General features: G+C 38.0%; 1 protein-coding gene across 6 annotated transcripts in view; it reads left to right on the top strand.

Annotated features, from left to right (window-relative positions):
- The window catches only part of CNTNAP4 (contactin associated protein family member 4), a gene marked incomplete at both ends in the record, with an annotated part of 234,878 nt that overhangs the window by 66,569 nt on the left and 143,573 nt on the right, over positions 1-24,736 (top strand). For 5 of the 6 annotated variants that reach the window (XM_080828715.1, XM_080828716.1, XM_080828717.1 and 2 more), the window contains one exon: positions 5,487-5,680. In XM_080828715.1, coding sequence (XP_080684841.1) covers positions 5,487-5,680 — 194 coding nt within the window. The remainder of the gene's footprint in view (positions 1-5,486; positions 5,681-24,736) is intronic. The other variant, XM_080828714.1, reaches the window with a different exon arrangement.

The following is a 24,736-nucleotide window of genomic DNA, read 5'->3' as shown; positions in this document are numbered from 1 at the left end:
CTTACATTATTGTAACTTAATGTCATGATCAAAATAATCAGGCAAACTTAGACTCTTGGGGGAAATCTAGTTGAAATCACATGTGAAAAAGAAGTGGTCATCTTAGAGGGAAACTTTCTTATGGCAGTTTTAATTAAGCCAATCATTTCTTAAAAATGTAGATGGCCAAATGTAAATGGTAGCTAGGACTGTCATTCAGCTATGTTCACTGTGCTTTGTGTCCTTGAACATTTGTGTTCTTCTACACTTCAAATATTGCGAAGGAAGTAGGACTCCTTTCTGAGCAGTTTGTACCTTTACAAAGTTGACAAACTCTGTGACACGTCATCTCATTGATGGCCACCAGGAATGGCGGTCGTGCCATTTTTAATATTAGCAGGGGATAGAGGTGATCCTTTTCTCTATTTTAAGGCTTCACCCAAGAGTATTTTTCTCTTCAATTTTTCTTTTCACTTTCTTGAAATCATAAGATGTGTCTCCATGAGCAGAATGAAATATTATTGATATCTGGCACATGGGCTATATGGATCTTGAACACAATTCAACCAGCCAATTATTTATGTTTAAATAATATTGAGTAAATGATTTGGATATATTCTTAGACTAAAACTAACCACTATGGGCAATGGTAGTTGCCCATAATTATGATGTCAGGGGTAAAGAACTGAATATTTCAGGGATGAAGAACTGAAAAGGAAATGACTTTTAAAATGAGATCCTCACAGAGTTTTAATTATTTTTAAAAATAAGTAATTTCTTACCTACACTAAAATGATTTGTAGAACACTGGGAAAATTTAATTTGCATAATATAAGGAAAACTTACTTTGCCTCTATAAATCTTTTTTCAAGTTTTCTTTGAAGAGAGGTTAGGACATTTCACTTCACTAGATAATTTTAGTAATTAAACTTAATATGATACATAAAATTTCTAGAAGAGTGTTTAACATACAATAGGCACTAGACAATTCATAGTTTGCTTTTCTTTCCTTGCGATTCACAGCAACATTTTTTATCGAAGCAAGTTCCCCAGGAAACTGATGTTTAAAAGTGGTAGGCAACAGATAAAAGAGATGCTGTGTTTGTGGTCATTCAGGAATTAAGTATTTTCAAAGCTGAATTTAGTGCTGTGATCATAAATCTTTATTTGGAGTCAATAATAATAATAATTGTTTTACAATTCAAAAAATAACGACTACCATGTATCCACATGCTTGCTGTGTGTGAGAGAAATCAATAGGCACTTTAATATGCTTTTTGAGATTAATTCTCAGAACAGTACTACAGCATTTAATTTCAAAGTCTCATCAATGGGAAGGATTTTCAGTTTTAAATGTGAGTTTTCAGGCTATGATACGAAGAGTCAACGAATGTTTTTGTTTGGATAGACTTATGACGCTTTATTCTGCCAAGTCTCAGTGATGAGGCCACAGCTGGAGAAAAAGGAGAGTGGAATAGGAAAAAAGTGAGCTGAGGGGACGAGACTCCTGGTTTTGTTTTGTGGGTTAAGTGTCAATAACCACGGAATAGATGGGGTTATGAAGAGGTGGTCTTTGGTCTGTAGGTGTTGGTCTTCTGTGATCGTGAACACATGGGCATATTAAAAATTTTCCTTAAGGATGAATAATCCTTGTTGAAACGCTAAAAGCTTTGGTTAATAAATAAAAGAAGGAATTCTTATGTTTTACTTTATAGTGATTTAGAATTCACCATCAGCTGGACTTACCCTTCATTTTTTCCATTAAAAAAAGTAAATATGAAAACAGCATGGCCCCAGGAAGCTGGGTGCTTTGTGGTGGGCATATGGCTCCTGTTCCCTAAAGTCAGCTTTCATTTCCTGTCATTACTGTTTCTACTAGTCCCGCAGGCTGCCACTACCAAAGTGTGCCGTGTGCTGTCCATCTCTGGACGCGTATCCCTAAGTTTGCATTTTCCGTGTTACTCTTCGGCATTTGTTTTAAAATTAGAACAAGCGTAACACTCCATCACATCTTAGACCATGTGCCTCTGCAGAGCCGAACGGCTTAAAACCCCGTGGGGAATCTCTGGGTTCCCTGTGGCCGATTTAACTTGGTAAAGCCCAAGAGCATCCGAATTTCCATTACTTTATTGGTGTACCTCGTTAATGATATAGCTTAATTTGCATATCAGTAGTACCTTTTCGCCGCAGGTGAGAAATTGAAATGTTCAAGGTCAATTAACTGCGCATGTTTCAAGTCGGGTAGTGCAGCTGTAACAGTGAGCGGTGCTGGGAAGAGGGAACGGTCAGTGAGAGGTACCTCTTTCTCCTGATGAGAATTGATGATCCAATTTTAACTCACCAGAGTCCTGCTGCTTCTTTTTTCCTCACTGTGCTCCTCTCATGTGTTCACTTTTTAAATACTGTTCTATCAAGGAGTGTCAAAATGCTAGAGAAAGATTACGAAATTCTATATTAAAAAGTGTACAGACTGTTGAAATTAACGAGAAAGGTCAAGACCTGAAACAATCAGCGCTTTCCCAGAGGTATACGCTGATAGAGATAAAATTCCTAATGTTGAAATGTCAGGTTGAGGTGATGGCCAGCTGGGGACACTTCATTCACTCTTTTCCAACTTTTCTGTGTTTTAAAAAAAATGATAAAAATACAAAGAGATACACAGCTGTAGCAGTAAAGGGACTGCGGATGCTTGGGTAGCATCAGACTCCAGGAAATTGTCAGCTTCCGGACTTGGGTAGATCCTGAGGACAAGTAGTAAGATGAGAGAGGACCGTGGAGGGAAATGATTACCCATTCGCCACTCCCATCCCGTGTCTGTACTTGAGAGACATGGTTTTCGTTAAGTCGAGGGAGGAAAGTTGGCTCTACTGCCTGAGAGCTAAATTCTAGGGTTCCCCTACCTCTCTCAGCTCCCTTTTTTCTACATCCGTTGGGAAATACCAATTCTATTTATCCTAATGACATGAGAGGCACTGCTGGTCCTGGTTAAGAGCTCTGTGCCTCTTGCTGCTCTGTGGACTACAGCAAGGTATTCAGACTCTCCCTATATGACTTGTCCTCTATTCAGTAGGCCGCTCTGAGAGTCGGATAACAAACCTTCCCACTGGGCCTGATACAAAGCCCTCCCTTGCTCAGTAAATATTCAGTAAAGTAGAATAAGTGGAAAAGGAAGGATGGAGTTTGATTGCATCCGGAGAAATGGAACACGAAGGACGTTTGGCCTAGCTTTAAAAAGTAATGCCGTGGGAACAGGTCCCACAGAGGGTTCAGGAGTTTCCTGGGCTATTTGTGGGAGGATGCTACTTAAGATAGTCTTCAGATCATTCAAGAACAAATTCTCTTCCATGTAGATAACAGGCGACAAGAATAGGGGCTGCTTCTTGGCGACAGCAGAGCTGTGCTGGATAAATGACACCAAGTCACCAAAAATGCAGCTGGGGCCCATGTGAACCAACAAGACCTCCTGCTCAAAATATGAGAATATTCTCCTCTGACTTAAACATTATAGCTGGTATTGGTGACCAAGAGAATGCCACCCATTCAGGCTACTGGGCAAAACCAGAGTCTTTAAGAGCAGCTACAGAGCAAATGAAAAGCAAACACAAACCAATAAAAATTACAATATGTATAAATATTTTCGATCAAAGGGAGAGAGAGCATTGGAGAGAGAGCATTATACTTTTGATGTACGGAGTGGAAGACACTTTTTTGAACAATGACTTATTCCAAGAAGAAAGGCAATTTGAGGGAAAAAAGTATCTAGTTCTAAAGACAATGTGGTGAGTAACTTGGGAATCAGACCAAAATACAAGCAGGAGTTAGTGTTATACCATCGAGAGAAGATATTGTTGTCATGTAATTCTGTTTTAAATGCTGTATTGACTCAGTTTTGAGGCTCTGCCAAGAGGATGGTCAGTTCCCATTTGTGAGCAGCTGGTTATTTAGTTGCATATAATACCCAGAGCTCATCCCCACGCGTGCCCTCCCTGATACCCATCACCTGGTTACCGTGTCCCCCCAACACACTCCTTTCTGTAACCCTCAGTTGTTTCCTGGAGTCCAGAGTGTCTCTTGGTTTGTCTCCCTCTCTCATTTCCTCTCATTCAGTTTTCCCTCCTTTCCCCTGTGATCCTCTGGGCTATTTCTTATGTTCCACATTTGAGTGAAACCGTACAATAACAGGCTTTCTCTGCTTGACTGACTTCACTGAGGTGATCTTCTACTTAAATATTAGACGTTATATCAGAGCCTTAAGGTGGGTGACAAAAGAATGGGGGAAAGAAAACATGTGCTCATATTCTTATTTGGGGTGTTATGTAATAGACGTTGCATCTTAATAGATACTGAATATTCAATAATTATGAATTTAAGAAGGTGTTAAACCCTATTTCACGACTTGTACAATGATTACATATTACTTATATAATTATCAATGTCAGTATTACTTAAAATAAATAAATTCCCCAAATAAGGCAATATTGTATTAAACTGGAAGAATGAAATATCTTAACAAGACATACAGTAGTCACATCTCTAATATTTCTGGTGTGCAGTGAATAAAAGAAAATGTGATAAGTTCTGCTGGACCTGTACACTCTTGGACATACAGTAGATTCTTATTTTTCACTCTCGAGTGCTCAAGCACTCCCGACTCTATGACCTTTTTCCCTGATAGTCCCTCCCCCATATCCCATCCCCCATCCCCCAACCCCTTCCACGGACAGGATAGAACCAGTGTCATGTTAGTGAATTGGCTGGGCTGGGTGTGCGGACTGATTTGTAGAGTTTGCCAATTTCTGTGGTTTAAATATTCCCACCATGGCTACATTTAACAATCAGCTTGCAAAATTTCTGAAAATTTAATTGCCTCTCATCCACTGTTGCCAGCCAGGTCCAGCCTTCCACTGAATAGAACTCTCCGCCATCATTTATTATATTATTGTTCCCTGCACCTGTCTCACCATTAATGTTTGTGCTTCACACATGCTTCTCAATGTCTGTTATTCCCACAGGACTGTAAACACAGTGGGGATAGGGACGGTTCCTTGACCATCTGTATTGTCAGGCTTAAAGCTGTACTTCTTTCTCCAGGAAGTCTGAACGTGATCAGATACCAAAGGCAGTTTTCTAGTTCCACCACAGTGTGAACCACGATTGAAGGTTAAATCATTACCTAATCATGTGTGGGCAGCAAACCTGCTAGTTCCAAGTGTAGACAGGAATGTCTACCTGTCAAATTAAGTACTTTAAACTTTCGATAAGATCCTTGGTTCTCCCCAGTGCCAGGGAGTTATAATACCTAGAAATGAAGTATTCACAAGCTTCATCCTTTTATAGTAAATTCTTGTTTTTCTGTATTATTCTACAATTATGAGAAGTTTCATATTTTGGAAATTTGACTTTATTAAATTCCATCCAGAAATACAGTCTTACTAGCATCTCTAATCCACTCACAGATTTGTAACGAATCTTTTGCCCATTTTCTTCTGTTTCTCTTTGCATAAAAGGAGCTGGTGGCTGGTCTCCACTTGTGTCAAACAAATACCAGTGGTTGCAGATTGACCTTGGAGAGAGAATGGAGACCACCGCTGTGGCCACCCAGGGGGGATACGGGAGCTCCAACTGGGTGACCAGCTACCTCCTGATGTTCAGTGACAGTGGCAGGAACTGGAAACAATATCGACAAGAAGACAGCATCTGGGTATGTTTCTTTGACAGAATACATATATACAGTCTCTCAGGGAAAGAGAGAGAGTCATCTCTGAATGTTGTTTACGAATCTCCTAAACTAAGTTGAGAAAGAGAATTTTTGGAATTACTTAGGAAACATTTTTCAAGAAAAAATAAGTTAATATTCATTTCATGGTATAACTTTTGAAAATACTAAAGGTAAATTTATCTCAGAGACCTCAGAAATTGGACAAAAATCTTATATGCCCATTATATAGTGTGGAAATCTAAGAAGTAAAATCTGTAGAAAATTTTTTAGGTTTTGTCCAATAACACAGTGGTTTTACATGGTCTTCATTTAAATCTTGGTTAAAAGAATTTTTCCTTTTATTTACTCTGATGACTCAGAGATTTCTGAACATCTCCCCCCCCCCCGTATATGGAGGTTTGTATATATACTTGGAGTATTTTTATATGATATAAATATACATATATAGATATATAATGTATACATGTATAAACCATTCTCTATTCTTTTAAAAGTGTGTAAGTGTGTAAAATGCTGTATATTATGGGCAGGGGCATAGCTCCTGTAAGAGACTGATGAAGAGGAAGTTTATAGTAGAGTGGGGTGGTATTTGCAGTTGGTTGATTATATATGAACACCTGGTGGGAGAATGAAGCTGTAGGCAGTTTGCTTGGTGGTGAAGAAAGGATCTTTGCTAGTAGAACGGTATTGGTTTGGATCTTACGTGGGCCAGGGACAACATACTTCAGTCAAAGAACGTTCTTTCTTTTTTTTTCCTCTGGCTGAGCTGCTAGAACCAGAGAAAATGAGTAACTTAATGAAGCATCCTTCTTAGCACACAGATGATTTGGAAGCCTATTTGGGCACATAATGATAATTTTCTTTGATCAGTCAATTGCCTCTCTTTTGAAAGTTCCTAGAACTCAGTTGTACATTATCAATTCATGGAAGAAATGGACTGTGATTTACTCACCTTTGTATCTCTAAAATACTTGGTGGCCATTTGACGCATGTTTATTGATGTAAATTGAATTGAGAAGAAGTAGCCTAGCTCTGTCTCCAGAGAGACCCTAACAGTCAGGCTGGAAGAAGTTGCCTGTAAGCATTTTTGAGAAAAGCTGCCTTAAAATCCAAAGCAAGCTCAAGTCTAGAAGAGCAAGAAAAACTGGATATTACGGCTGAGTTAATTTCATGAGAACCATTCAAACTAGGGATAAAATAAACAGTAATTATGAACCAATAACAATGAAAGCTTAATGAGGTATTTATTTTAACTAGGTGTTTGGATTATCTTTTACTCTCTTTCTAAATTTAGCATTGGGTTTTTAAACTAGATAAGTAGAGGCTAATTCATGGTAATATTTAGCTGTGTTAAGTAAAACGTACGTTTTTGACATCTCTTAAAATGATGGATCAACCATGAGAATTGTTTCTCTGTTCATTAAGCTTGGGGAAATCCAAACCTAGACCACGCCATTTGCTTTTTTTTGGTTACTCTTATTAAAGGTGAGGTTCTCAGATATTGGGGCACCTGGGTGACTCAGTCGGTTAAGTGACAACTCTTGGTTTAGGCTCAGGTCATTATCTCATGGGTCATGAGATTGATTCCCACATCACGCTCTGTGCTTAGCTTGGAGTCTACTTGAGAATCTCTCTCTTTGCCCCTCCCCCCACTAGTACACACACACAGACACACACACATACTCTCTCTCTCTCTCTGTTTCTCTCTTTCTCAAATAAATAAACAAATGAAAAAAAAAAGATATGAGGTACTCAGGGTGAAATAGAGGCATAATAATATCCCTAACTAATCCAAACTAATCGATATAAAGATAGCTGACATCTATCACAATTAATTGTCAAGGTAATGCTATTTTTTAGACTATGCTGTAATTTGTTGTCTTCCTCTCTTGAGTGTGAACACCCTCAAAATAGAGGCTGTATCTTCCAACTTTTCATCTCAGCATCCAAAATCTCAAGAATTCCTGGCATGTTAAACCATAAGAGACTCTTAACTATAGGAATCAAACTGAGGGTTGCTGGAAGGGAGGTGGGTGGGGATGGGGTAACAGGGTGATGGACATTAAGGAGGGCACTGGAAGTAATGAGTATTGGGTATTATATGCAGCTGATGGGTCACTAAATTCTAGCCTGGAAATTAATAATATACTATATGTCAACTAAATTGAATTTAAATTAAAAAAGAGTTCCTGTCATGCTGCCGGCAAATACTAAGTGTTTGTTGAATGACTGAATGAGGGAATGAATAAATGAATGAACGAAAACAATGTACTTTATTATAGTGACTCCTTTCCCCCATGATCACCTCTGCCTTTTAGTGCACTTATGTTTACCAGTTTAATTTATTTAGAGTTAGGATGGTACATTTCTCTCTCCCCTACAAATTTTGAACCTTTTTGTGGGAGAGGGTTTATCTTTTTTCATCTTTGCATTTCTGGCATTGCCTACCTAGTGTGGTACATGGTTTTTGTTGAGTGTATTACAGAAAAAAAATCAATGAATGAATAGATTGGAATACATCAATCTCCTAATCTTGGTCTAACTTTGTAAAAATAATTTTGGGAGATATTAAAAGAGCTCGTGTTAATGTCATCAAAGAGATAAAACACATCAGAACAAACCCAAAAATGATTCAGAGAAGTATGCAAATATGGGATATAGACTTCTAGAGATTTGGAAATTGGTGGAATATACAGATCATCGTGACCGACTTTGTCAGAAAAGCTGGGTTCACACGGGTGTTGAATAAAGCATGGTAACTTAGATTCTGGGAGGATTAAGGAAGCTATTCCATATAGCTAGAAAAGGCTGAACAAAAGCGTAGACATTGGAGATACCCAGAGATATAGTATCTCATGTAATAACCAGTGAGTCTACTGGTCAGAACGGACTGTCAAGTTTTGGAAGGTCTAAAGGAGACTTTTGGTTATGGTAAAGAAAATGGATGGATAGCTTTGAATGTCACGATCAAAATTAAGACTTGGTGCAACAGGTACCATGTGTACACGTAAGATAGGCAAAGTTATGGTGTAGGTATGACAACTCAGATCCCATGCCACACATACATCTTCATGGTGCCTGTTCATCCCAGGTACGTTGCAAAATTCTATTCTACTCCAGTGACTCAGGGGCTGCTCTAAGGGAAGCACCCTGTCTGTGAATCTACAATTGTCAAAGCAGGAGAAATGAAATACGGTGAGCTGTACCCAGTTCTTGACAATTCATCTGGAATAACGCAGATCAATTTGGTTTTTTTTTTTTAAGCCAAAGTACAATTTTTAATTGATACAAATAGTAAGGAATTTAACCCTTTGTTGTATTTTGTAAATATATCATTACCAAATTCTTTTTCTTTATTTGGTATGTTTTTACCCATTTTTAAAAAAGTTCTCTGGGTTGTATACAGACCATGCACAACATGTCAGTTTTCTTTAAGAGCTTCACATTCTGCCCCAGATGATAGAAAGAAATCTATGAAAGAGAGTTAGGAAACACATAAGCCATTATATGAGTGTGTGATGGAAGGAGAAAGAAAAGACAATTGTGAATTTTGAAACAAAGAAAATAAAACCCATCAACTTGGATTGAAAGGCTGCTGTGAGGATCTTCACTCTTCCTTCATCTAATCCCACCTTGAGTGCTGGGGAAAACAATGACTTCTGTATACCTGAAAGAATTAATAAAATGCCCTGCTGCTTTTTATAAATAATCATTAAAAAGAAAGACAAAATATTTTATTTATTATCTATACAGGTCACACACATATTTAATAGAACTGTAAACTTGACAGATATATAGCATTTTGTAAAATTACACATTAAAACATTTCTTTAGAAAAAATTTATAGTCCAAGCTCGTAAATGTAATTTATACAAAGTATTCTAGTAGATGGCATATAAATATTTCACAAAAAATTAGAAAATGCAAGCCGCTAAAATTGTTCCTCTCAAATGGAAGATAAAATAAAATCCCTCAACATCTATGATCAAAAGACTTTTCAGCCAGTTTATTGTAAGTGATTGAAAAAGTAAATGTAAGGTGTAATTTTCACTCATTTAAGAACAAGTGCTGAAATACCATGAAAGTAACATCTTAGAAACTATTTTAAATAGATCAACATGTGCAGGAACTTTATAGCTAAATTATCCAGATTGTCTCTGATGCATGGCCAGGTTTCTTTTATACCGTAGACTACATAGACAAAGAACGGGATGGTACCAATTTTATGAATTACTTAGGTAAACATGATTCTTCTACACAGAATTGTTTGCTTTTTGTCTTTTTTATGGATTTCATCCAAACAAAAAAACTTTAGCGTATTTCTAAAGTTAGAGTAGTTTTATTTTGTTTTTATTAATGAGACGTGTTTAATGTCATGATTCCGGGTTTGGCCTGTGAAAAACCGAGGGCCCCTGTGACATAATAGTATATTCACAAAATATGCACGCCGCTGTCACCGTGAGTGATTGAGTTGTCAACTCTCAAAGCCAGGCGGGGCAGAAAGACTACCTGCAAAGATTTTAACATATAGATTTGTTTGTAATCAAATAAGTACGTGACCGGGGGAGTTTAATAGAAAACCCGAGGAAGCAGGAATACAAGTGGGAGGTGTATAGCAAGCTCAGCTGCAAGGTACAGCTTTTCTAGCTCTTTCCCCCGCTGAGCCCTTATTCTGGTGACTTAAGCCTGCAAAAATCATTTGTGGCGATATGGACTACAACGGTCCTGCTGGCGTGTATGTCAACATGTCAGATCGTCAAGCTTGATGGATCGCAAGACTTCCTCAGTCCTTGGACGAAAGCCTGGAGAATGCTTTAAGCTGCATGTGCCTTTCAAGCGGGCCTCTACTTCAATGCCAAAAAGACATTGTTAATGGAAGTTGTCTGTATCCGCAGGAAACCTGCCGTTTGTTTTTCTGTTTAACTGTGAGTTCTTCACCCTTTTGAAAATGATTAACCTATTAGCGCATGACTGACGGTGTCCGCATTAGGGTTTTTAATGTGGCTTCCTTCAGTTGTGGATCAGAACAGTTTGCAAGCTACCTTCTCTCTCATGTCGTGTGGTTTCTTTTACCTCCTTCATCTGTGCTCATTCTATAATGTACTTATGTCAGTCCCTTCTCATAAACTTCCTTAGACACACACATATTGGAACTTTATAGCCATATGTGATATTTTATGTAATATACATATATATATGAGAACCCCTATGAACTGCAGGCACACATACACAACGAGATAAGATAAATGGCACTGTTGTTTCGCATTCTTCAAAATGACCTGTCTCTATGCAGGCAAAATAAAATTTATTTGAAGAAGGGATTAGCGTTAGCTGGAGATTGGATTTGGTGCCCTCTTCAGAGGGCAGGCTTATATTCAGGATCATTCTCAAATTGTCAACCATTTAACATGTGTTAAATACACCTTCTAGTTGTATCGCACATTCTCCCATATGACCCTTCAATGAGAACATCACCCCCTTTTCTGCATTCCCTCTTGCCATTGCTGTGATGTAATATTGTAGATGTTCATTTCTGGCTTCTCTAGTTTCCCAGTCTCAGGAGGCTACATTTGGAGTTCTTCTCTCTTGGAACAGTTCTGTCTCTTTGAAATGTTTCTTTGATTGTAAATACTTAGGCAACCAGGTCTTCTAGAAAATCAATGTATTAAGCTCTCTTCCCTAACATGACTCTAAGTTCTGAACTTACAAGCATTTTTCAATCATAAACTAGAAAGGAGGAGATAAGATTTGGCACTGATACAATATAATCCTTAAAAATCTACGAGGATTATTTTATTATTTAAAAAAATAATTCAATAATGTGCCTAACAATAAAATTAATTTTTAAAATCAGTAATTTCTCTATGTATAAATAACAATAGACAATATAAAAGGAATACATACTCCACCTAAAATAGAACCAAAAATGAATACGTATCAAGGAAAAAAACCTAGCAGAAAATGTATGAGATACCTAAAAGTAATATTTAGAATATTACCAAAGGACATAAAAGATGTGATTAAATGCAAAGTCATATCTGTTTTGAAGTGGAAAACAGTATCATAAAGCTACTCATTCTACCTAAAATAACTCATAAAAGTGAAATCATTCTGAATTTCACATATAAAAAGTATATATGAGAAAATAGGTAAGTTAGCAAAAAATAACAGTGGTAAGAAGAACCTACATGTTAGGAAAATTTTATAAATCTATATTAATTAAAACAGGTTTATACTGGCACATTAAAGCATAGTGAAAGAACAAGAGAACATCCATTACTAAGCCCAAATACATTTAGGGATTTGCCCAAGATAGATGTATGATTGAAAATATGTGAGGAAATTAATCAGTATAGAATGTAGTAAGCTGTGGTTTCTAAGAAAGCAAATAATATTTTTATATCCAAATAGATGCCAGATGAATTGAATATTTAAAAATGATACAAGCATAGAAAAAAGTAATGAAAGAAAACACAAGGCAATGGATAGATAACACACATAATATTGGGAGGCACATGTCTTTCTATGCAAGAGAACCAAATCCAGATGCCACAGAGGAAAAGATAAAAAATGAGATATTTAGAAAGCTGCATAAAGGGGCGCCTGGGTGGCTCAGTGGGTTAAGCCTCTGCCTTGAGCTCAGGTCATGATCTCAGGGTCCTGGGATCGAGCCCCACATCGGGCTCTCTGCTCAGCAGGGAGCCTGCTTCCCCCTCTCTCTCTGCCTGCCTCTCTGCCTACTTGTGATCTGTCTGTCAAATGGATGACTAAAATCTTAAAAAAAAAAAAAAAGAAAGCTGCATAAAGAATAGCATAACCAACATTAAAAGAAAGAGTATAAATTGGAAATTACTTTTAGCCTTACGATGGCGATGCTCACTTTGATTCACCAGCAGTAGTGGTCGTAGGTTAAGATTTGTATTCAGATTGACAATGACCAAATAGACTTCATTCACCCGCAAGTTTACTTAGATTTAAAACGGAATAGAGACCAGCAACAGCATAATGGATGCTCAGTTATACTGAACAGCTTCTTAATATACCAACAACTTGACTAGGTCACAACGGCCAAGGCTGAGTGGGTGTGGCCACCACAGATCAGGAAAGCCATCAGCTTCAGGGGACCTTCAGCTTTGATGCCTTGTCAGTGATATGACTCCTCAGAGACACTTGTCAACCCCTTTTTTTGATGTACCTGCATCTCATCACTCCCAGGGTACTCACTGATTACAGGTTCTATCTGGGGTTCCCAAATTTTGCTGCTTATTTGAGTTCTAATGCCCAGGCAGCATCCTTGCTCATTGAATAAAGTTTAGAGGTGGGAACCCAGGTATTGGAATTTAAAAAATAGTACCAAGTGATTCCCGTTTGCTTCAAAGTGTGGGAACCACTGGATTACTCAATAAACGAACTTGACAACCAAGTATAGATTCTTAGTTGGGTACAAAGCATAATCAGCAGGATGCCAGTTTATCTTAGATCCAGTAAACTCCTGTGCAAGAAGGATTTAGCTAAAGATCAATGCTAGGTTAAAAAAAAAAAAAAAGTTATAAACCACATTTTAACTCTGCCTTTCTAATGAGAAAGACCTTCTAATATGTTAGCCGCTAGCTATATAGGGCTATTTAAGTTTAAAACTCAACTAAAATGAAATAAAATAAAAATAAAGTTTCTCAGTTGCACTAGCCACATTTTAAGTGCTCAGTAGCTATACTGAGCCCAGTGGTTACTGTTTTTGTGCAATTACAGAATATTCCTGTTAGCACAGAAAATTCTATTAGCACCGGCACAAAACACTCTTTAGAATTACTAATAAAAAATAAAGCTTTATTTTTTACTTTTTATTTATTTTTAAAGATTTTTTAAAGTAATTTCTACACCCAACATGGGGCTGAAACTTGTGACCCCAAGATCAAGAGTTGCAGCGCTGTATTGACTGAGCCAGCCAGGTGCCCCTGAAGCTTTATTTTATTTTAAAAAAGGAAGCAAAATATAAACAGGAAGTTCATAGAAAAGAAAAGATGATATGTAAACATGTGAAAGTGTCTCCAGCCTCATTCACGATTAAAGAAAAGCAAATGAAAACAGGTGTCAGGTAACACTTCTTAAAAGACTTAAACAAATAAGAATGTTGAAACTACAGTGTTATTTAAGACATAATTTGGCAAATTGTTGTATATAACAAAATAATGTCTTGTTTAACTTTAATAGTTATGCATTTAATGTGATGACTTTTCATAAAAAATTATTAACTACTGCATCAAAACCATGGTATTATGGATTCTACTGTTCAGCATAAGAGGAAGCTAAAAATTAACTTTACAGAAAAGCATTTATTTATTTTTTAAAAGGTCTTATTTATTTATTTGAGAGAGAGAGAGAACAGAGGGCGAGTGGGAGGGAGAAGCAGACTCTCCACTTTGCAAAGAGCCTGACTCGGGGCTCAGTCCCAAGACCCTGAGATCATTATGGGAGCCAAAGGCAGACGCTTAACCCCCTGAGCCATCCAGGTGCCCCTAAAGAAAATCATTTAAAAAGGAAGAAGAATGAACACTTATTATGGCCTAAATCTGTCTCTAGGTTTGTAAGTAATTTAAGTTAAAGTCATAAATAAGGGAGGGATTATTTGCTTGAATAAAAACATATATGCTAGGCATTATTCTGTATGCTATATATATTTATCCAGTTAATCTTCCCAACCCAGTGAATTAGGAACTATGATAATGCCCAGTTTATAAAGAAAACGGGGTGCGGGGAGGATATTTTCCCAAGGCCACAGCTCGGTGGGGCAAGCTTAAGTATGCCCGTGCTGTATGTTCAAATACCGTGTGTATGAAATCAACATTTTGAAAGTGATCCAAATAATTTAAGACACAGAAAGTATTGCCGTGGGGCCTGGGTAAAGAGGAACTCTCAAGCTCTGTTCGTGGGAGAATAAATAGGTGAAAACTCTTCAGAAAGAAATGAATGTTTTTAGTGCATTGAAGGAAGGGAGTCCAAAACAATGTTGCCTAATACATTAAATCTATCCAAATAATCTGCACCAAAAAGGGACTCAGACTCTAGGGATTTATCTTATAACTTCACTTTCACTGTGCATTTGAAATGTATGCAAGGATATTCACTGTAACATTGTCTGTAGCAGCAAAATATTGATCTAACCCACCAGCCGTAGATCAATTGCTTAAGTAAATTACTGCACCTTCACACAATGGAATAAGTTATGGCCATCAAAAGCAGATGATGAGGGACGCCTGGGTGGCTCAGTCCTTAAGCACCTGCCGTCGGCTCAGATGCTGGGATTGAACTTCCGCATCGGGCTCCCTGCTCTGCGGGAAGGCTGCCTCTCCCTCTCCCACTGCCCCTGCTTGTGTTCCCTCTCTCCCTGTGACTCTCTCTGTCAAATAAATAAACAAAATCGTAAAAACCAAAACAAAAGACCGAGACAAAAGAAAAAAACAGATGATGCAAGAATATACTAGCCATTTCTGGAGTGAATTCCAACACTGATGTAAAATTTTGAAGTGAGCTGTTGTTTGCTACTAAAGAGTGAATCTTAAGGACCGAAGATGAAGAGATGGGGGCAGATGGATGGAAAATATGTTTATTTATTGAAAACACAGGTAAATCTTAGATTTATATGAGCTTTCAAATCAAGTAATCTGGAAGTGGAAGAAGTAATGATGGATGACAAATAGAGAATAGGTAGGAAATAATTCAATTATCAAATTTTTAAGAAAAATAGTGGGTATTTCCTACTCATTCTATAATATTGTGATATTTATTGATAGCATAAAGCCTATGGGAGTTATCATTATTTTAGTAGTGGTTTAAAAAATATATTTATATAATGGTTGCGTGGCACTCCTACAGGCATGTCATCTAATCTTTGATCATATTGTGACAGATTAAAAAATACCTTAGTTCCGATGCTAAACTGATCTCTGAGTCAGTGCCCAGTCAGAAAAACAGAAACTACTCCAGGCATTTGAAACTGCAGAGTCATCAGAGGAAATTGGTTACAGGAAATGGAAAAGCTGATCTGCCAATGTGAGGTGGTGAGACAGCTCAGAGCTTAGCAACAGCAAGAAGATGTTGTTAACTCCAGGGGCTACAGGGAAAATGAGAAGATTGTGTTTCCAGAGCTTAGAGGCTGACGTTGTCCAGTAGTGCTAGAACCATGGCGGGAGCTGCCCAGGAGCGGATTATGGAAGCAGGGGGTGTCCTTTGGGAGCAGAAGCTAAAAAACTCAGCTGCTGCTACCGAGAAGCTGCCCAGGCAGAGTGAGAGTGGGGAGAAATTTCCTGGCTCCTCCCTGCCCTTCACCTGCCCTCTCTCTCTAGTGCTCAGCTGGAAGCTTGCTAAGCCAGGAGCCTAGGGTTCTCAGTCTACATCACTCAACCCTCCTGAGCCTCCAGACAGAGCAGGGAAAGGGTGATACATGGTTTTAAGTAACAAGCAAATGACCAGGACAGCCCTAAGGACAGCTCACCTCTATAAGCTTGTTTTTCTTTACTTCTAGAACAAGGGGGCAGGGAGAATGCAGGTACTTAACTGAGTGGTCTCTCATTCCCTTTCAAGTGCAAAACTAAATGCTTCCCTGTCGACCCATAAAGAAAGTAGGTATATAATATTTTGATACTGAAGACATTGAGATTTAAGACAGTAGGTTCCCCACCTAAGTTCATGTTAACTCGTGCCACATTTATAAAGTTTTACATTTAGCTGTCCTCCTTCCTGCAGATATTGGTAAGTGTGCAAATCAAGCAAAGAGCAGTATTGCAATATACCAAAAGAAGGGAACCCCCAGTAACATTAAATCGTTGGCTTAGTGTCGTTTTTTACACATAATCTACTCTCAGGCAGTAGAATGATGCGAATAGATTATGGATTTAATCCTTTGTTATTTCTCAAAATATGTATTGTAGTTCAAAGTATAGATTTGCTTTCTATGTGGGAAAGATAGCATTGCTCTGTTCCTCATCAAATATTTTGCAGATGAAGGCAGAGGACTATGTAGAAGGTATATGGGTGGATTCATATACATCTTTTGTTGCCTCTGGGGTAGGGTAATTGTCACACTTGGTGTACAAAAATCAGCATGCCGCTGTGTTTTACTATAATGTTTTCCTTGGCTGGTGACCTGAGGGCCTGCCCAACCCCAACCTGGTGCATTTCATTGACAGCTTCCTTGTGTACCACTGCTCCAAAGTCCCAGGCTTAGGCATCGCTCAGGACATTAACCAAGGTTCCTTGTGCTTTCACAGTTCTCTTCTGGGCATGCTATTCATTTATCTGAGGCGTGCTTGCCAAATATGCTTCAGTTCATCCCTTCCAACTCCAGGCCTTCCAACCACTTACTTTCTGGTCCCTCCTGCCCCATCACTTCTCCAGTATTCACTAACTCATCACCAGGGTCTTGTTTCCAGTGACGTCTGCGATAGTGTTATTTCCAGGGAGTCCTTGTGGATTACTTTGCATGGTTTGTATAACCTTAATCGACTGAGTTTCAAACACATTCATGTATTTTTCATTCTCTTTCACTGTACTCACGTTTCCCTTTACTCCAAATTATACACTTGCCATAAATAAATACTCAAATGCTACTGGCTAAAATGCATACTATGTATACTGTCTTTATTAAAAAGTAAAACCATTTCTTAATTCAGGCTATGAATTTCTAGGAGATAGGAACACCATGCTTTTTTGCTAATGTAGTTTAGAATAGATATTAATAATACCATAATAGTAAAAGGAAACACTTTAGTGATTACTTACTTCCAATAGGATAATCTGGTGATGTGTCTGCTGGAGAACAAGGCAGAGGTCTGTGTATGTTCTGAAAGGAGGCATCCGTGTGATATTTTGCATGCATATGTACAAGAAAAACTCTTGGTCGTAAGAACCAGGACTTGAACCAAATGGCTTTATCCATCCATATTCCAGAATGCCTTTATGAGTTATACCTCATTGTCTAAGATTTTCTTAGTATATATTTATCTGCATCTTACCATTTTCAGAAACGCTCACAAAGAATAGTCCTTTGGTTGATTTAGAAGAGTCCTGCTTTAGAAAAGATTCAAGTGTAAGGGCATTTGTGCAGAAGTAGCTGTGACTCTGAACAGAGGAACAGAGGAAGCAAAAATACCAGGAAATATTCTACAGAGCTCTGTCTATAAATCAGAGAGATGCAGCTCAGAAGAAATCACATTTGATTTGTATTCTGCCAATGAAATTTTTATTTGGCTTTGAACTCCTATCTTCCATTCTGTATTTCTTATTGTTATTATTAATCTCTCATACTGAAAGGTTGTCTTCTCTTTGGAATCTTGAACATTTTAAGTACTTAATAATAGGGTTCTTTTTCAATAAGAGAGAGAGAAGAGAAAAATTGCTGGAGCAGTGCAAAGAGATCCTCAGGGAGCAATGGCTTTATTACAATATGTCAGAGTCATCATGAGTTGGGGGTGGGCTGGGGAATAACAGTTTCAAGAAAAAAAAAAACTTGTATTTATTTTAGCAAGTTGCTGGAAAGTTGTAGAAAATTGTCCCAAGAGCTGCAAAGCTATTATGGTAATAGTGGTTCCATCTTTCTATTCTGAAATAAAAAGAGGTAAAAAAAATTTTTTTCACTATGTCACTTTGGAAGTAGCTATTCTGCCCTTAGATTAGAATAAATACATGAATTAATTAAGCTCGCAGTGGTGTTTATGCTCTCTTTAAAAATCTGCATGTTGAAGATGACAAGTGAATACTAAAACTTCTCTAAATTGGAAATTGTTCAGTCTAGTTCCCTTTTCCCATAAAATCAAACCCCTTGGATGCATGGGTACACAAACATTGAGTTTCCGTGGTAATGACCAGGAAGAGAATCCCACATAGATCTGAGAGCCCAGCTCAGGCTGGAGACCACAGACAGACCCCCTCCAGTTATGCATGTGCAGGAGCAGAGGGTATACATTCTTAGTTTGACCCAGGGTTGGACTCTGCAGGGCTGTCGTGGTGGACACCGGGACAAGGACACATGGGTTGGCAAGAGCACAGGGGAAGACAAGTAGAGTTAGCACCATGAGGGGGAGGAAGTGAAGTCAGGGGGGCACTGGTCAACGATGGTATTAGGGTTCTCCAGAGAAATGGAACCAGCAGGATGTACATAGATTTATTTTAAGGAATTGGCTTATGTGATTGTGGAAGTTTGACAAGTCCAAAATCTGCAAGGTAGCTGGCAGTCTAGAGACCCACAGAAGAATTGCAGTTTGAGTTCAGAGAGGTCTACTGCCAGAATTCCCTCTTTCAGGGAAGTCAGGCATTTTTCTACTAGGGCCATCCACTGATTAGATGAAGCCCACCCATATTCTGGAGAGTACTGGGCTTTATTCAAAAGTTTGCCAATTTACATGTTAATCTAATCTAAAAAAAAAAAAATACCTTCACAGAGACATCTAGACTATTTTTTGACCAAATGTCTGAGTACTGTGACCTGGTCAAGTCAACACAAAATTAACCATCACAGAGATGGAAGGAGTCAAAAGAACAGTGGGGTTATTGGGGCTGAAAAGCAAATAAGAATGGGAGGATAGAAATATCTGGTGGTCTAGGATCAAAGAGGTGAATCTAAGCGCTTACCACTTCGAAGTTGGGGCAATCACAGGAAATGATTAAGGACCAAGATGTGGGCAGGGAAATGTTAAAAAGGAACACGCGAAGATTATTTACATCCAGGATGTGTTACAGAGCACCCAACAGATATGGAAGCAGAGAGTTGCTGAGAGATTGCCATGAACATGAGATGACCTGTAGTTTGGGGAGCACCCAAGCTGTGGGGGGAGAATTTGCGTACTCTGCTGACATTCATAAAAAGGAGAAGAAATGTGTTTCCTCTCTTTTTTTCTTTTGTTGACTTATTTTCCTGAGGAAGAAGGAAAATCATATGAAATTGACAGGAGACTTATCAAAATACTGACTCCATGGAAATATAGCATTTGGAAAAAGTGTGCAAACTTCACTTTAGGTCCCAAAGTGAGAATGTGGATGTCGTGGGACATGCCAATCTCTTTTGGAAGCACCCTCACAGACTCACCCAGAAAAAAATGTTTTAACAGCCATCTGGGCATCCATCCCTTAGCCAAGCCAAGTTGACACAGAAAATTAACCATCACAGATGCCTTTTACTCTGCAACTTACCTCAGCTATTATAGGACCCTATTTAATCTGAGCCCTAGTTTCTGGTCCTTAAATCACTCCACTTCACAGAAAGACATGGGAAATAAGAGAAAAGAATGGAAGAGGATCATGAGTTTTGGAAGTGACTGTGAAAGGCATCCCAGAGGAGTTGACATATCCTGAAAGAGAATGAAATTAATGGGAACTCTTAATACCTTAATTCATTTTCCCACAATGTAGAGGTTAGATCATTTTCTTCCACTCGTCATCATTCTATTTATAATTTTCTTTTCCGTTAAAAATTTAAGTTGTAAAATTTCTTTTATCTTTTAAACTTTCTTTGGAGTTCGGAGTTGGCACTGGTTTCACTTTCTCTTTTTCCATTTTGGATTTTAGCTGAGTCAACTCCAAAATATGCCACTCTTCCTCTTACCGATTTTTTCTTATTACTGCCACTCCACATTGCAGCCAGAGGTCACACTCTAATTACCCAGATGCTGTTTTATCATTCACATGAGATGCATCTATTAATCATGCTTTTCCTCCCAATGGAACTGGAGATTAACTAAGCAGTAGAAATACCTTTTGAGTGACTTCTGGTACTCAACTTCTGATTTAGTAGTTAGGTGCACACACATCAGTTTCAATCACTACTGACTGATCTGAGCTGGTTCTGGCTAGGACAATGGTCCTCATCTTTTCTCTAAATTGATTCATGGATGTGTAATATTCTGACTTCCTGTACTGTACTTGGGTTAATGATTTGTGAAGGATTTCTCTATGCATAAGTTCAGATTTAAAAAGATATATGCTTAACATCTCTATAATGGTGTACATCTTGATGACCTCAGGGTGTGAAGTCCTTGACTATATTTGTCTGTCTGGTTTAATGATATTCGCTCAAATACTAGACATAGGGAGTCAGAGTTATGTAGTGAATGTTCGACATATTTTTAAAGCAAAATATTCTCTCAACTGAAACTCTCAGGTTCACTGCAGTATCTCAAGACCTTCCAGGTCCATTTTATTCTGCCGGAAAATGTGTCCAAAATGACCCTCTGCACTTAGGACTAGGTATATACTATAATTTATTTTAATTTGAATAATATACGGTGTCTAGAGGGTTTGTGGTGAGGGAAATCTGGTGGGACTGAGGGTGGTAATGCTTATGCTGAGGGGACCATACTGTTTTTGGCAGGAGCAGACAGGACCAGGATTGGCCTGTGCTGACAGTTTCTAGGCCTCTCTGTATCACATAGGTGGTCTTGGTCTCAAGGATGAGAAGACCATCAGAAACTAAGTTCCCATGTTTCCTTCAGATTGCAGGATTACTTTGGATTCAGTGTTACTGTAGTTTAAAGGGATATGTTGAGTTTATTTTTTATTCTCTAATTTTTTTCTGCTGTCCTCCTGGTTTTTAAAAGCTCACAGTCATGGGAATAGACTCAAGCAGAGCGTAACAATGAGACAACTAAGAGACAAGCTTGAAACTAAATATGATTAGGAGATTTTTATTTTTTCTTGAAAATCTCCATCACTTGCCTATTTGTAATTAGAGGTACTATTGTATAGTTGAAGGGCTGTTTTCTTACCACTAGGCAGTACTTGGCAAAGAACAATATGTACTTGAGCCATCCATAAATATTTAAAGGTTTTGATGATGTAGCAGTTACCAAGGATGGAGCCATTGCGTGCTCAGGAAGTCATACAGATGGGATGCTTCTTCTACACCACAAGCATCAATATGTGGCCCTTAGAATGCTATGGGAAAATTATGATCCGTCATGAACTCAGTTTCTTTAAGGTGCATGTCTGCTATTGTAACTATTATTATACTATTGTTAACTACTAACTGCCCTGGGCCATGTCTTCTGTTGCTCTCCTCTGTAAGTGAGCACCACAGCTTTCTCAAGTTTTTCTCCATACTTTTAGAGCCTCTTTTTTTCCTATTGTCTATTGTAATTTACCCACAATTACTTTTTTCCGAAAACCGAAGTAATCAGTACTTTCACTCTGTCTTCTTCCTAAATGCATTTCAAAAGATGGCCTGAATTTTAAAATCTAATAATTTTCATGAAAGGAAACTTCTTTGGGAAGTTGGTATTCTCCAAATCCCAGCAGTCCCAGAGACGTTAACATAGAAGCCACTGAAATCCCTTTGGACAGATTCCCTAAAGCTGACGCTTGACATAACTCACAGTGGCCTCCCTGTCTCCCCGACCCAAGTCTTTTCCTAGCAGAGACTCTGACAGATGTACAGCCATCTCCATGACAAGCCAGAGTAATAATTCTGACGTCATTCTAATGAAAGGAGAAGGAGGTGGCCAATGATAGCTGAGGAGTTGGGCTGGAAAGGGCTCCAAAATTTGCTGTAGGATATCCTGGACTGTTGCCCCTTCCTTCATAGGATTATCACTTTGATCTGGATAATGCTTCAAGGGTGGTGACCATTTAAAAAGATTAACAGGTGGCTTACTCCTACCCTTCACATTTATTTAATTTCCTTGACAGAGGCAAGGTGAAGAAAATGGGCAGGGTCTACTACCATCATATTTAAATAAAGTGAACAGAAATATACACATATATTTACACATCTGTTTATATTTTTTAAGTAAATGTGAGCATGAACAAGACATTTTTTAAAAAGCTACCTCTAAAGATATTTTAAAATTTTTAAAAAGTTACCTCCATGATAAATTATATGGGGAGGGATAGAGTAGGAATAGAAGCCAGACTTTTCTGAATACACCTTGTGTTTTAGACTTGACTGTAAGGTGGTTTACACAATTCAATCATTGTATACCAAATTAAGTAAAAATTTAGAAGCTCTTTCTAAAAATTAAGAGTAAAATGAAACAAACCTTTATGTTGAGTTAAAGGCATAAACACACAGAAAGGAATTATGTGACTTTCTTTCGAAGTCACTTTCGAGTGACTTCGAAAGACAGCAACTTGTATGTTCTTACTGTTTTAGACCCTGTTGATGAAAAAGTCTTAAACCCCTTTCAGTGATCACATCTTGTTAATGATACTAGTTATATTTTATTCAAGATGTATTGTGATTCTAAAACGTATTCTGATAAGACAGTTAAGTGGTTTTATTAATATCATTAGATATCATAATTTCAGTCTAAAAGAAAAGATAAATCTAAAATTTGAAGAAGTAAATATCCCACAGTCCTGGACCCCAAATTCCCCACTGCCCCAAATACCCACAAACCCCAAATTCCTGGACCCCAAATACCACCAATTTTAGAGGACTAAGGAATCCTTGTGGGGAATGACTGAATCCAAATCTGGGGTGTGAAGTATACAAAATAAATGTGGGATATCTTATGCAGAACACTGGGCTTTTAGCAGATAATTGGAGTAATGTCAAAATGACTCAGAAGCCAACTCAAAAAGGATTTCACTGGCCAAAATGAAACAATTAGAATATTAATGAGAGTAATGCTAGGAATGAATTAAAACACCAAGTAAGTTAACATTCATGAATTCATAATAATAGGAAAAGTCCTTATTTGCCATCAGTGGGAGATGCTAAGGAATTAACTCATTAGTCTGAACATCAGCTTATATAAAGAAAAATAAAATATTTTTCAACCTTTTCTGATTAAATTGCATCTCAGGGTAGCCAAATACGTAATGAGAGGAAGTTTCTTTTTGCAGAGGTATTTTAGATTTTTTAAAGAGTTTTGAAGAAGTGGTGATAGAATCAGAATATCACCATTTTATAACCTCTAATCAAATAGCTTATAATGTTCTAAAACAGAGACAACCAGGTATATAACCCATGTCCTGATAGACATATACAGTGTGTTCATGAAGAATTCTTGCTAAAAAGTCAAACCCAAGTCAAATCAAGTCTCAAAATCTACATACCAGTCTACAGAGCAACAGAAGGACAGAGATGACACCACAGAGAGGCAAAGGCAAACTGTGGGAAGCAGTAGGACAAATAAGGGTTTTTCAATAAACAAATTGAAAGAAGATGAAAGGGAGGTAATTATAGGTAGAAAGACAGCATCAGTGTAGGTAAAAAGAGAAGCACCACCAATTGCAGGGTATGGAAGTTTTTGGTATTATGGTTTGAACAATAGTGCATACACACGCGCGCACACACACACACACTTTCAAGAGCCGAGCGATCATCGCAGGATGTTGATGATATTACAGATCTATTGTCAGCATTTTAGATGTTGACATTAAATTGCAGTTTTGTTTCAAAAGGAATTCTCATCCCTTAGAGGTATATTTTGAGATATTTATGTATGAAATAACAGGATGTCTGAGACAGAATTTAAAATAATCTCATAGGAAAGGTGATGTACTGGGAGGGGCATGGGTATAGGTGAAATACAGTTGGCCATGAGTTAGCAATTCTTTAACCCAGATATAAGGTATATGTATATGTATATGTATATGTATACATATATGACTTCATTGTTCTGTTCTCCCTGCTTGGGTATATATTTGAAAATGACCATAACATTTTTAATGCCAGTTTTTTCGTAGCTGAAGTTTCAATTCTTGGGCAGTATAATTTTACTTGCAGTAAAACTGGCAACGATGAACACCATTAGGACCAAGTTGAATCAGGTATCGAGATTCATGTGAATTTCATTGCCTCAATTGAAGAAAGGAGGAGGTCCGGGTCCAAGGGAGGCCAATTCTGATACAGGAACTTTCAGGACTGGAGTGGGGAAGGTGGAAGGTGGAGACTAAGGTTTGCTGCCACCAAGAAGGAGAAGGAAGGAAGGCAGATCTGACAGAGAGGAAGAGGGACAGAGACAGAAAAAAGAAGGGAAGTAAGGGGTGGCTGTAGCTTCTTTTCCTTCTCAACCTCTGCACTGCAGGCTGGGTGACACCTGAACC

Source organism: Martes martes (assembly GCF_963455335.1).
Source record: "Martes martes genome assembly, chromosome: 17".
In the NCBI taxonomy this organism is placed as follows: Eukaryota; Metazoa; Chordata; class Mammalia; order Carnivora; family Mustelidae; genus Martes; species Martes martes.
Note: the sequence above shows the minus strand (reverse complement) of the source record. Positions and strands in the feature narration are given on the sequence as shown.